This window comes from Cricetulus griseus, chromosome 7 (assembly GCF_003668045.3).
Source record: "Cricetulus griseus strain 17A/GY chromosome 7, alternate assembly CriGri-PICRH-1.0, whole genome shotgun sequence".
In the NCBI taxonomy this organism is placed as follows: domain Eukaryota; kingdom Metazoa; phylum Chordata; class Mammalia; order Rodentia; family Cricetidae; genus Cricetulus; species Cricetulus griseus.
The window spans coordinates 93,695,528-93,710,065 of NC_048600.1; the positions used below are offsets into that span (position 1 = coordinate 93,695,528).

The following is a 14,538-nucleotide window of genomic DNA, read 5'->3' on the forward strand; positions in this document are numbered from 1 at the left end:
ACAAGACCACTGTATGTTTAACTAAGGGAGGAACCGCCAGATATTCCCACAGTATCAGGTAATATTGTCCATTCCTACCTGCCATGTATAAAGATCCAAATTTTGTTTGTTTGTTTCTTTGTTTTGTTTTGTTTTGTTTTTCCAAGACAGGGTTTTTTGTCTCACTGTGTAGCTCTGTCCTGGTGGTATTTTCAATAGGCACTAACCTTGCCTAGTACAGTCTGGGGTTGTAAATTGGCATGGAAATTTAAAGCAGGTTCTTGTTGGTGCACAGCACAAATTAGTTATATATGGGATGGTAGTTTTTTTTTGGGGGGTGGGTTTTCATCTTCAGTTGTCTCTGATGTAGCTTATATGAAGATAATTGTTCTGTTAACTGAATATCACTCTAATTGCAAAAAAAAAATTGCAACTGTTTTGTTGGCATTCTGAATGCTTCTAAATAAATACAATTTTTTTTATTAAAAAAAGAACTACAAAAATAAAACCTAAAAAACTTGAGGCTATGTGAAGTCTCATTACAGATCAGCAATGATGTATAAGAATTTGCAGCTGATCTTCCCATAGAGAACACTGACTTTGAATCTTAAGTTAGTAAAATTTGATACATTCAGAAGAATTATTTTTTGTTTGTTTTTGAGAAAGGATTTCTCTGTAATCCTGGCTGTCCTAGAACTCACTCTGTATTCATGGCTGGCTTCAAACTCTAGAGACCCGCTTACCTCAGGAGTGCGTCACCACCACCCTGTGAATGCTATTTTTTCTAGTGACCTACATGACAAAATTATACTTACTTGTTACTACATTAACATTTTAATGTCAGTAAAAAATAAGGGAATTCATGCTATGTAAATAAACCCATGATACCCATATGATTTTGCATATTTGGCTCCAAAACTTAAAATGTTTACTATGTTGTCTTGACATAAAAGTTCTCACTCTTGGTAAATATAATTAGTCTTGAGTTATCCCTTAATCTGACTGTGGTTTCTCATTTTTTATTACTAATTTATGATTTCTTAAGTTTTTAAAAATTATTCGTTAACCTAGTGTTTCCTAGACTTGTCTCAACAAAGTTAACTGGTCAGAAATGTATTCCAGTCCAGTCCAGCTAGGAGCTATATTTCATAGTCAGTGAAATTTTAAAAATATTATTATTATTATTATTATTATTATTATTATTATTATTTGGTTTTTCGGGGCAGGGTTTCTCTGTATTGCTTTGGAGGTTGTTCTGGAACTCGCTCTGTAGACCAGGCTGGCCTCGAACTCACAAATATCCTCCTGCCTCTGCCACCCAAGTGCTGGGATTAAAGGCGTGTGCCACCAATGCCTGGCTTTAAAAATATTTTTGAATTATAGAAATTTATTTCTGAGACCTTTACCCCAGGGATACATTGAATTCCCTATTAGGTGTTTTTTTGTTTGTTTGTTTTATTTTTTATTTTGTTTTATTATTTTTTTTAAAGACTTTATTTATTATGTATACAACATTCTGCTTCCATGTACATCTGCACACCAGAAGAGGGCACCAGATCTTATAACGGATGGTTGTAAGCCACCATGTGGTTGCTGGGAATTGAACTCAGGACCTCTGGAAGGGCAGTCGGTGTTCTTAACCGCTGAGCCATCTCTCCAGCCCCCTGTTTGTTTTATTTTTAAGACAGGATTTTTTGTGTAGTCCTGGTTGTCCTGGAACTCACCATAGCGTGCTGGAGTTAAAGATGTTTGCCACTACCACCTTAGTTTATTCTAAATTCTTTAACTGTTGCTCTGTTCTTAGGCCTGTTATTAGGCCTAATTTGCTGATCTCCTGTTCTGCCCCCAGTCCCTGAATAAAACCATCTGCTACTCTGTTTTCAGGTATATCTAATAAAATACCATATGAAATTTTTACTTTTAGACTTTATATTTTTTTTATATGTGTACATGCTTTAAGTCTAAGCTTTACCAGAATTTTTTTCCTTTACCAGAATTTTTTAAGCTTTTCCAGAATTTGTAATAATACTACGATGCCTATGAGTTTAATCACAGCACTCAGAAGCAGGTGGATATCTGAGTTGGAGGCCAGCCTGGTCTATAGAGTGAGTTCCAAGACAGCTAGGGCTCTGTAGACAGACCCTGTCTCAACAAACAAAACAAAAGAAATGTAATAATAGTAATTTGATGAAATATATAACTAACGATGTATATTTTCCATCAGAGTATGAAATGCTTCAGAAACTAAAATGCTCTAAGGTGTTTTTCCCCCACAAATATGTCTGTCTGCATGTGTATGTGTGTGGGTGAGTATGGAGGTCAGAGGATACATTTGGAGCTGGTTCTTTTCTTTCCATCATACTAGTCCTGATGATCTAACTCAGGTCGATGGACTTGTAGGCAGGCATCTTTACTGCTAAGCCATTTAAAATTCTGCAATTTGGTTTCATATTGCAGTCACAACTATTAACATTACCCTTTTGCTCCAGGTAGTCATAGGAAATGACATTATGAATTAATGAAAATGCTTTTTCATCCTGCCATTTTGTTTCTCTGATTCAAATGAATTCGTAAGCCTCTACCACCAGAAAATATATGTAAAACATAATAAGCACTCTCTTTTTTTTGGGGGGGCGGGCGGTTTCCAGACAGGGTTTCTTTGTGGCTTTGGAGCCTTTCCTGGAACTAGCTCTTGTAGACCAGGCTGGTCTTGAACTCACAGAGATCTGCATGCCTCTGCCTCCTGAGTGCTCGGATTAAAGGTGTGCGCCATAAAGAGATTATTACAGTTTGTATTGAATTTGACATACTCTTGCTGAGAGAGGGGAGAGGGCCAATAGGAATGAATCTACCTCCAAGTTTAAATAAACTTCAAAGATCTTCCTCCAAGTGTGATGGGCCATACTTTTAATCATAGCTCCTGGGAGACAGAGTCAGGTGGATCTCTGTGAGTTCAAAGCCAGCCCAGTCTACATAGCAGGTTCTAGACAGCCAAGAAGACATAGAACAAATCTTGTTGTTGTTGTTGTTATTGTTTTTGTTTTTTTGAGACAGAGTTTCTCTGTATTGCTAGGAACTCGCTCTGTAGACCACACTGACCTCGAACTCATAGAGATCCGCCTGCCTCTGCCTCCCAAGTGCTGGGATTAAAGGCATGTGCCACCAACACCCGGCCAACATAGAGAAATTCTGTCTCCAAAAATCTTCCTGATAATTTTTTTCCCTGAATAGTGTTGGGAATTGAACCCATAGCCTTAGGCAATGCTACACAAGCATTCTACCACTGTATTGTATTACTAGTCTCTAGAAGTCTTTTGTTAAGCATTGTTGGCAATGATTACCTTGTAGATAAGTATCAGTCTTTGTGTGCGGTGTGTGTGTGTGTGTGTGTGTGTGTGTGTGTGTGTGTGTGTGTGTGTATGCATGTGACCAGAGATTAATGTCAGGGTGTTTTTCCTCAATCACTTTTCCATCATACTTTTTGAGACAGGCTCTCTAACTTGCTGTTTCATCTAGTCTGGTTGACCAGCATGCCCAGGGATCTGCCTGTCTGTACTCCAGCATCAGGTTTATAGACATGGGCCACTATGCCAGGCTTTTATGTTGCTTTTAGAGATCCAAACTCAGGTCCTCATGCTTCTGCTAAAAGTACTAACTGAACTATCTCTCTAGCCCCATGAACCTTATTCTTAGGTATTCTATCCTTTATATATCCTAAAATAATTAAGGAAGTTGCCACAGTGAATTTCTGTCACCATTACTTACATGTTTTACAGATCTCAGAAAGACAATATTCATTTTCAAAATATAAGTAATCTTACAATAGCAAGATAGTAAAAGTCATATACTTACTAACCATGATATTTTGTAACCTTATTTGTGAATAATTTCATTTTTTACCTAACTTTTACATATGCATGGAATAAATAAAAATATTGAGTTCCTTTGGTTGAGATTATACCTCAGTGCTTGGTTAGTAGGAGGTCCTGGGTTTGATGCCCAGCATGTTTGTTTATTTATGCACTCTTTCACACGCACAGAACCAGGTATGATGGCATTTGCCTGTAATCCCAGCCTGAGCTATATTATTGTAAGACTAAGTCTCAGCAAAAAGGGGGAGGGGAGAGAGAGAGAACACAGGAGAATATAATAAAAATCATGGGCATTGCTGGTCATACTGGGGCAGGCATGCAATCCCAGTTACTTGGGAGGCTAAGCTTGGGCAAATAAGTGAGGCCATGGCTCAAAATACAAAGTAAAAGTAAAAATAAGATGGCTGGGTAAAGTGCCTGCTGCATAAGTTTCTTGAGAACCCACCTAAAGCTGGATGCAGTATCCTGTGTCTATAATCCCAGAGCTCCTCCGTAAACATGAGAAGGTGAGACAGGAGACTCCCCATAAGCAGGCAATAGATCTTGTCTCAAACAAGGTGAGAGGTGAGCACTGACAACCAACGTTGTCCTCTGACTTCTACACTTGGCACATGAACAAAATTTGGGGAGGGAGGGCGGCGCTGGAGAGATGGCTCAGAGGTTAAGAGCACTGGCTGTTGTTCCAAAGGTTCAATTCCCAGCAACCACATGGTGGCTCACAACCATCTGTAATGAGACCTGGTGCCCTTTTCTGGCATGAAGAGACACATGCAGGCAGAATACTGTATACATACTAAATAAATAAAATTTAAAAAAAAATGTTTGTGGGGTTGGGGATTTAGCTCAGTGGTAGAGCGCTTGCCTAGCAAGCTCAAGGCCCTGGGTTCAGTCCTCAGAACTGGGGGAGCGGGGGTGGGGGGGGGTGGGGAGACAAAATAACAAAAAAGAAAAAAAAAAGTTTGTTTTTTAAAAAAATTGGCCTGTAGGCAAAAAAAAAAAAAAAAAATGAAGGGGGCAGATTAAAATTGGATTGAGGAGATGGCACAGTTATAGAATGTTTGCCCAGCAAACCATAGTTTCAATCCTCTGTACTTAATTAAATGGCTGAGCTTCAGTTCATTTCTTCATGTTGTCAGTTTTTGATGCTAAATAAAAACTATTAGAAGTTTTCTCAGTATTGTGAAAATTATATTTTAAATTATTTTTTCTTTTCTCTCTGTTGTGTAGATGAAACCAGCTTGTATAAAAGCCCTCACTCGTATATTTAAAATATCTGATCAAGATAATGATGGCACTCTGAATGATGCTGAACTCAATTTCTTTCAGGTAACTGTGTTTAGCTTCAGATTAAGAATGATAGGATTGGGGCTGGAGAGATGGCTCAGAGGTTAAGAGAACTGACTGCTCTTCCAGAGGTCCTGAGTTCAATTCCCAGCAACCACATGGTGGCTCACAACCATCCATTATGAGATCTGGTGCCCTCTTCTGGTGTGCAGATATATATGGAAGCAGAATGTTGTATACATAATAAATAAATAAAATCTTAAAAAAAAAAAAAAAGAATGATAGGATTAACAGTATGCCTCTAAGCAACCTGTTCTCGTATCTGTAAAACTATCACATCCAACTATTAAATCTTATGATGAAAAGCCTATTATGCCTAGGAACTGAGACTTTGATAATTTGAAGTTGTGGTATTCAGTGGGTGTATGAGGAATGACGAACTCTAAATGACTGTGCCTTCTGGATTTTGTATTATGTGACCACACAAAGACTTTTATGTTTCTGAACCAGAATGAGGAGTGCTGCAAGGCTTCTTTCTTCAAGGATGACGTCCTTCCCTTAGATAACAAGAAGTAGGGATGGCATTTACTTGTTTCTTTTGGGTGTAGCACTTTGATTTTGTAGATGAGCATTTTTACATTATTTGTGGATTATATTCTGGTTTGTTTTTAAATTTATTTTATTATTATTTTTTTTTTTTGCTAGAGAATTTGTTTCAACACTCCTTTAGCTCCTCAAGCTCTGGAAGATGTCAAGAATGTGGTTAGAAAGCACTTAAGTGACGGTGTGGCTGACAGTGGGTTGACGCTGAGAGGTAGGGCATGGTTTCTTTATCACCTTCTTCCCAGGTGCCTTAGGGCCTTACTCACGTAGGGCATATACCGCATTCATTGCATTTCTAGCCCATTTCCCACCCCTATAAATTTAATATTTTCAATAGCATAATTTATACATTAAGGAAATGTTAGTATTGGTGGGAGATTATTATCTTTACTTTCAATATAAATTAGAGGTAGGGTAATTGGTTAGATCAGATATGCAGAGAGCTATGTGATGGAAAGATATACATGTAATAAGCATCTTAGTACTCTTAAGCCATCTTTAGGCAAAAGTTACTTTTAGGGACTGTGTATGTGAGTCAGATTTACCAATTATAGTGTTTCTTGTTAAGTATATTGCTGAGTTATGATATAATTAAAAAATGAAATTAAAGCCCAGAATTTTCCATTATAGAAGTAAGCCAGGGGACCTGTACATCATTTTCATTTGTTTTTACCATATAGCTCTGGCTGTCATTGTGTTTCTGGGGATGTAAATTTGTCCCTTTTGTCCATTGCTTGCTCTTGCAGAGCTGGGTGTTTATGGGAAATGAATCTGAAATGAGCTTCTTCAGACACTGAGGGACTGTGTTTTGTTCCTCACTGTGAAACTAGTTCATAAGTTCTCACAAATCCAGCTCACATTGTATGCTTTCCTCCCTGCCACAGTTAACAGTCTTCACATCAAGTGTATTTACTGATTTACTTTATTTCAGGTTTTCTCTTTTTACATACACTTTTTATCCAGAGGGGGAGGCATGAGACAACTTGGACTGTCCTTCGACGATTTGGTTATGATGATGATCTGGATCTGACGCCCGAGTATTTATTCCCCCTGTATGTACCTCAGCTTTCTAATTTATTTCACTTGCCAAGTATTTTTTAAGTTGTATTTAGTTTATGCATAGTTTTTGTTAAGTGCCTGATGACAAATTTAGAATTATAGAAAGTTACTCAAGTTTGGCATTCTGAACATTTTGGACCAGAGAGTTTTTTGTCTCTCTATTATGTAGTTTCAGAGCCTGTCCTAGAACTTGCTCTGTAGACCAGTCTGGCCTCAGATCTACCTGCCTCTGCCTCTGCCTCCTGAGTGCTGAGATTAAAGGCATGTTGTAGATGTAGGTTCTGTCCTGCCTGGTCCTGCAACTGTGCAGTCCCATATAAACACACTGAGGCTTATATAAATTATAAACCATTTGGCCAATGGCTCAGGCTTCTTACTGACTCTCTCTTAATTATTAACCCATTTCTATTAAACTATGTATTGCCACCTATAATGCTCTGGCATGTTACTCCTTTGGCAGATACATAGCATCTTTCTGGCAGCTGTCTCTCTGTTTTCTTCTTCCTAGTCTGGTAGCCCTCCCTATACTTCCTGCCTGGCTACTGGCCAGTCAGCATTTATTCACCAACCAATTAGAGAAACATGTATTCACAGCATACAGAAGGACATCCCCCATCAACGTGTACCACCACACCCAGCCAGAAAATTCTTTATTGTAGATATTGTCTTGTCCTCTCCGCTATAGGATGATGAGATCCTTAAATGACAGAAACACCTCTTCAGTTTTGACAAGCAAAAAACAACCTCTCATAAGTAAAATCATCCACTTGAGAGCCAGTACATAATAATCACTTTTCTTTTTTTTTTTTTTTTTTTCTTTTTGGATTTTCGAGACAGGGTTTCTCTGTGTAACAGCTATGGCTGTTTTGTAGACCATCCCACTTTGTAGACCAGGCTGGCCTTGAACTCACAGTGATACACCTGCCTCTGCCTCTGAAGTTCTGGGATTAAAGGTGTGTACCACCACCACCTGACTACTTAGTTGAAATTTTTTTCTTGTTTTAAGGTGGGTTCTCACTGTGTAGACCAGGCTGGCTTTGAATTCACAGAGACCTGTCTGTCTTTGCTTTCCAAGTGTTGGGATTACACATTTGGGTAACCATACCCAAATTTATGAATCGTTTAAAAAATTTTTATTGAGAACAGAGGGGTAAAAAAGATACTGGGTAATCATATTTTTAGAGTCAAAAGTTGAGAAAAATGTTAGTTAACATTATTCCCTTTTTTATTATTTCTTCCCCTTCACTTTTATGGCTTTTTTTCTAAAGATGTATTTATTGATTGATTATGCTTACAGCGTTCTGCCTGCATGTATACGTGCAGGCCAGCAGAGGGCACAGATATCATTACAGATGGTTGTGAGCCATCATGTGGTTGCTGGGAATTGAACTCAGGACCTCTCGAAGAGCAGTCAGTCCTCTTAACCTCTGAGCCATCTCTCTAGACCTATGGCTTGTTTTTAATGCACATTAAGTACTTTTTCCTAAACAACTGATGTATGTGTAGTGATTTTCCTTTGGCAGTGCTGTTTGAGTCTTATGTGTTTAAATGTGGGCTCAATGATGCCCTTCCAGGAGAGAATGCCTGGTCTTGGGTGCCTCTTCTCTACTTTTGGGAATTGTGGTCTGTCACAATTGGGCCTTGACATCTTCTGGCCTTTCTTACGTTTTAGTCATATATCACCTTCAATGTGCCAAGGTCTAAGAATTGTATCTCCAACTATCTGTGCAATGGTTCAGAAAATGTTCTTCTAACCTCCATTCCCAAGGAGCCAGAGCATTTTTCTCATTTGATTATTGGCTCATTACTATGTTCTAGGTTGCAACTTAAGGAACTGAATGATGGCTAAAGTTCAACAGTTTTTCAATACATATGTACTAAATAAATGAGTTTATCCTAGGACCCGTCACAGAATTTTCTTTCCTATGCTGTTTATATGAGTGCATACATTCTTCAGGAGATTGATTATTATTATTATTGTGGGGGATGCATATGTGTGAGTGTAGCCTTAGAAGAGGACATTGGTTGTCCTATTCCATCACTCTCCTACTCACTCTTTTGAGACACCCTGACTGAACCTGGAACAACTCTGGCAGCCAACAAGCCCCCTTGATACTCTATGAAACATCTCATCCCCCACCCTAGCCTTGGGGTTATGGGTGTTTATGTTACCCCCATGTTACAGCCAACTTTTTATGTGGGTGCTAGCAATTTAAATCCACTGCGTTGCCTCTTCAGTTCCAATCACTTAATTTTTTTTTGTATGGATATTTTGCATGTATAAATGTCTATGCACAATATATATGTCTGGTGCCAATAGAGGTTAAAAAAGGGCATCTGATTCCCCCAGAACTGGAATTACAGCAGATAGTTATGAACCACCATGTTGGTGCTGGAACACAAAGTAGGATCCTCTGGAAGAGCAGCCAGTATTCTCACTTGAAGAGCTGTCTCTCTAGTCCCCAATTATTACATTTTTGTGTGTTTTTGGTTTTTTCCCAGGCAAAGTTTCTCTGTGTAACAGCCCTGGTTGCCCTGGAACTCACTCTGTAGACTCAAACTCACAGAGATCTGCCTGCCTGTGCCTCACAAGTGCTGGGATTAAAGGTGTGCACCACCACTGCCTAGTTTATTACCCTTTTAAGAAGTGGCTTTTCAGGGCTCGAGAGATGGCTCAGGAATTAAGAATGGTGCTGCTCCTGCAGAAGACCTACCTGAGTTCAGTTCCCAGCCTTTATATTGGGTGACTCATAACTGCCTATAACTCCTCCTCTATGGAATCCTAACATCCTCTTCTGGCTTCTACAGGTACCTGCATTCACATGCCACATACCCACATACAGACACACATCTTGTCCTGTAATTGTGGTTCACGTCTCACTTGAATATATAATTCTTAGAATTAAGGAGCTGTAAGTATAACAAACCAAAACAATAACTAATAGTGCAGAAGAGGGGGAAGTCTGATTCAGTGTTAGTGACAACACAAATGAGCATGGAGGTTCCTCAGAAACCTAAGAATAAAGTTTTGAATGACCTGTATGACCCAACATTTTCACTGATATCATATGTAATAGAAATGGAATCATCAGAGAGATACTGAATTTCCTGGTTTGCTGCAACACTGGTCGTTAGAGTCACAATACAGAGTGGGTGAATAAACAGTTCTTTAAGTTGTGGCTGGGTAGCTCAGCAAATAAAGGTGCTTCTCAAGAAAGCTTCATACTTGAATTCAAACCCCAGAATCCACTTAAATGTTGAAAGGATGAATTCACTCCACAAAGTTGTCTTCTGACCTCCACAACATATAATAAATAAAAAGGTGCTATATGAATATAATTCCTTAGTGGAATGTTTATTTGACCATAAAAAAAGGTCAGAAAATTTTTATTTATTTTTTTGTTTCTTAAGACAGGGTTTCTCTTTGTACAACCTTGGCTGTCCTAAAACCAGCTCGCTTTGTAGACCAGGCTAGCCTCAAACTCATTGAGATCCACCAGCTTCTGTCTTTTGAGTGCTGAGATTAAAGGCATGTGTTACCGTAGTCCAATAATTAAAAATTTTTTAAGGTTTTTTTTTTTCATGTTTGTGAGTGTTTATACGTATGTAAGTAAATCATGAGTGTGCCTGGTGCCCATGGAGGGCAGAGGAGAGTGTTGAGTTCCATGGAACTGGAGTTACAGAGAGTTGTGTTCAGCCACATAGTTGCTGGGAATTGAACCTAGGTCATATATAAGAATAGCCACTGGGCTCCCCCCACACACAGGGTTTCTCTGTGTAACAGTCTTGGCTGTCCTTGAACTCAGTTTGTAGACCATGCTGGCCTTGAACTCACTAAGATCCCTCTGCTTTTGCACCCCACCCCAAGTGCGGGGATTAAAGGCGTGCGCCACTATTGCCGGGCCCCAAACAGGGCCAAAGCCACTGTTTTTAAACTGTTGACCCATCTCTCTAGCCCCAAAATGATAGATGACATCTTGTTATCTGTGATAAGGTGAATAGAACTTGTGGATACTAAGTTCAGTGAAATAGGCAGACAAAGAAGACAAATGCATGTCCTTACTCATTTGCAGTTGTTTAAATATTTGATCAGGAAGTGAGTACTAGGAGAGGAGAGTGAGTGGACAGAAGTTACTAATGGGCATCAACCTGCAGTGCCATGAGAAAAAATTCTGATGTCTATTTAGTATGGCAGTGTAACTATAGTTCTTTTTTTTTTTTTTTTTTTTTTGGTTTTTTGAGACAGGGTTTCTTTGTGTAGCTTTGGAGCCTATCCTGGCACTCGCTCTGGAGACCAGACTGGCCTTGAACTCCCAGAGATCCACCTGCCTCTTCCTCCCGAGTGCTGGGATTAAAGGCATGTGCCACCAATGCCTGGCTACTATAGTTCTTAATAATTATACATTTGAAAATCTTTGGAGCTGGGCAGTTGTGGTGCACACCTTTAATCCCAGCACTCAAGAGGCAGAGACAGGCAGATCTCTGGGAGTTCGAGGCCAGCCTGGTCTGCGGAGCGAGTGCCAGGACAGCATCCAAAGCTATAGAGAAATCCTGTCTCCAAACTCAAAAGGAAAGAAAGAAAGAAAAGGAAAGGAAGAGAGAAAATCCCTAGAGAAAAGATGTCTAAGGGTGTCTAACATGTAGACATGATGGTATTTGAGGAGATAGAAGTACTAATTATTATGATTTTATCATATATTTTATACAGATAAGTAATTTTTTCCTCACTATGTAGCCCTTACTGGCCTGGAACTTACTATGTAGTCCAGGCAGGCCTTGAATTCACAGAGATCTGCCTGCCTCTACCTCCTTGGTGCTGGGATTAGACATGTACACCACTACACTTAGCACAGATATGAATTTATAATACTGTAGTCTATAAATAAACACAAATATTCCATGACAGTTGTCTTAGGGTTACTATTTCCTGTGATGAGACACCATGGCTAAAGCAACTTGACAAGGAAGAAGTTTATTGGCTTTCTCTTCCACACTACAGTTCATCTTCAATGGAAGTCAGGATAGGAACTCAAGAATGGCTTTAGCTGATGCAGAAGTCATGGAGGAGTGCTGCTTACTGGCTTGCTCACCATGGCTTGCTCAGTCTGCTTTCTTATAGAACTCAGGATCACCAGTCCAGGGGTAGCCCCACCTACAATGGATTGGACCTTCCCCCATCCATCACTAATTAAGAAAATTCTCTGTAGTTTTGCCTATTGCCTGGTCTTATGGAGGCATTTTTCTCAATTGAGGCTCCCTCCTCTCCAATAACTCTACTTCGTCAAGTTGACATAAACTAGCCAGCACACCTAAAAATAAAAATTAGTCAGGCTTGTTGGTATACTCCTATCATCCCAGCACTTGGGAGGCTGAGACATGATTCAGAGGTAAAGGAAAAGTTCAGCACAAAGGAAATTTATTTACCCAAGAAGGCAAAGGACAGACAGGAGAGACAAAGACAGGAGATAGAGAAGGGAGAAGGGGAAGGGTAGAGAGGAGATGGATGTGGCACATGGGAAAATGGCAGTTAACAAAGGTACAAGGGGAAACCTTGTGTTAGGATGAAGTATCTAATTTTAATTGGGCAAGTTAATTAGGAGAGACAAAGGATGCTTCTGATTGCTGGACGCCAATACTTTGATAGCTGGACCTTGGTAGTCAGCCTTAGGAGGAGGAAGTAGCCAAATAAGGGAATAGACCTTGGTGGCTAGCTTTAGGAATGTAATCTAAAGTTTTTTATCAAGGCAGAAGAAACTAGGGAGAAGGGCAAGACCTGCCAGAGCCACATGCTCAAGTGAGCTAGTGTCCCTTTACAGAGTCCAGGGTCATTTTGGTTTGTGTAGTTTTTGTAGCGCTGGTTGTCCTGAAACTAGCTCTGTAGATCAGGCTGGCCTTGAACTCACAGAGATTCATCTGTCTCTGCCTCCTGAGTGCTACAAAGTCTTGTGCCACAACAACCGGCAGATTTTACACTTACCTTATTATATCTGAACAAATGTACAGGTGGGTTTTGTCTTAACAGTGACATCTTGTCTCAAAAATGAATAAATAATGAAAAATTCCAAGACAGTAAATAAACAGAAATAATTTTTTAAAATTCTAAAGTAGGAAGCATATTTTGTTATTTCTCTAACACCCAACTTACTACATTTGACATTTGTTAAATACTATCTCCATATTTCAATTCATTACAATACCACCATTAATATTAAGCCCATAGTTGTGACTTACACCATTGAATTTTTTTTTTCTTTGTTTCTTTTGTTGTTATTTTTCGAGACAAGGTTTCTCTGTGTAGCCCTGACTGTCCTGGAAATCACTCTAAGACTAGGCTGGCCTGGAACTCAGAGATGTGCCTACCTCTGCCTCCTGAGTCCTGGGATTAAAGTCATGCACTGCCACTGCCCTGCATGAATATTTAATATATATTTTAAAGATTTATTTATTATTATGTATATAGTGTTCTGTCTGTATCCCTGCAGGCCCCAGGAAGGCACCAACATGTGATTTCTGGGAATTGAATTCAGGACCTCTAGAAAAGCAGCCAATGCTCTTAACCACTGAGCCATCTCTCCAGCCCCTACTTATGTATTTTTTAAGAATTGTTTATTCATGTATTTTTATGTATATGAGTGCTTTGTTTTCATGCATACCAGAAGGGGGACCACATCTCATTACAGATGGCTGTGAGCCTCCATGTGGTTGCTGGGAATTGAACTCAGGACCTCTGGAAGAGCAGTCCAGTGTTCTTAAGTGCCAAGCCATCTCGCTAGCCCTGTGTCTATATTTATAAGTGTATAAAAAATATAATCTACTACCAAAAAATGAAAAATCTGTGAATGCTTAAAACTAGAAAGACAATTGCCTTTATGTTCATTACTTACACTTAGTCCTTCCTCATCCCCTAATACTGACCATTTCTTGTTCTTCTTTCTGCATATTATATTGTACCCACTGGTACATTTGCTTATATATATAAGCAAATAACATATATATTATCTTAATATATATGTATATATAATATATATATTATTTGCATATATATTAGGGTAAGAATTCAATAATGAAAGTGTAATATCTGATGGTTGTAGTGGTGCATATCTTTAATCCTAGCATTTGGGAGACAGGTAGGTGGATCTCTGTCAGACCAGCCAGGTCTACAGAGCTAGTTTCAGGATAGCCAGAACTACACAAAAAAATTCTGTCTCAAATAACAGCCAACCAACCAACATCAAAAAACATTTGTCTTTTTATCTGTGTCCTGGGGATGGAACTCAGGTTCTGATGCTTTTATGACAAACATTTTACTACTGAAATATTTTCCTAGCCCCTACCTTTAATATTCATTTATTTGTGTGTATATCATATGTGTACACTTGCTTATATATGTGTACATGTTTATGAGGGCAGGTGTGTGTCATGTTACATGTTTGGAGGTCAGGAAACAACTTTAGGTATTAGTCTTTACCATATACTTTTTAAAATTAAAATGTATCTTTTTTTGTTTTTTAGTACATTTATTTATTTAGTTTGTTAGTTAATTAATGTGAGCAGGGGATTACAGACAGCTGTAACATCTTTTGGCCCCTGTTTTATTCTTGTTTTTTCTGTTTTCAAGACAGGAGTTCTCTGTATAGCCTAGGCTATCCTAAAACTCATTCTGTAGACTAGGATGGCCTCAAAGATTCACCTGCCTCTGCTTCCTGAGTGCCGGGACTAAAGACAATCAGTTTGCATTGGC

At 39.0% G+C, this 14,538-nt stretch overlaps 1 protein-coding gene across 6 annotated transcripts in view; it reads left to right on the forward strand.

The window, feature by feature from the left end:
* Rhot1 (ras homolog family member T1) overlaps nucleotides 1-14,538 on the forward strand; it is a 65,416-nt gene that overhangs the window by 24,226 nt on the left and 26,652 nt on the right. For all 6 annotated transcript variants that reach the window (XM_035447662.1, XM_035447663.1, XM_027426517.2 and 3 more), the window contains exons 9-11: nucleotides 5,079-5,177; nucleotides 5,841-5,949; nucleotides 6,670-6,790. In XM_035447662.1, the coding sequence (XP_035303553.1) occupies nucleotides 5,079-5,177; nucleotides 5,841-5,949; nucleotides 6,670-6,790 (329 nt within the window). The remainder of the gene's footprint in view (nucleotides 1-5,078; nucleotides 5,178-5,840; nucleotides 5,950-6,669; nucleotides 6,791-14,538) is intronic.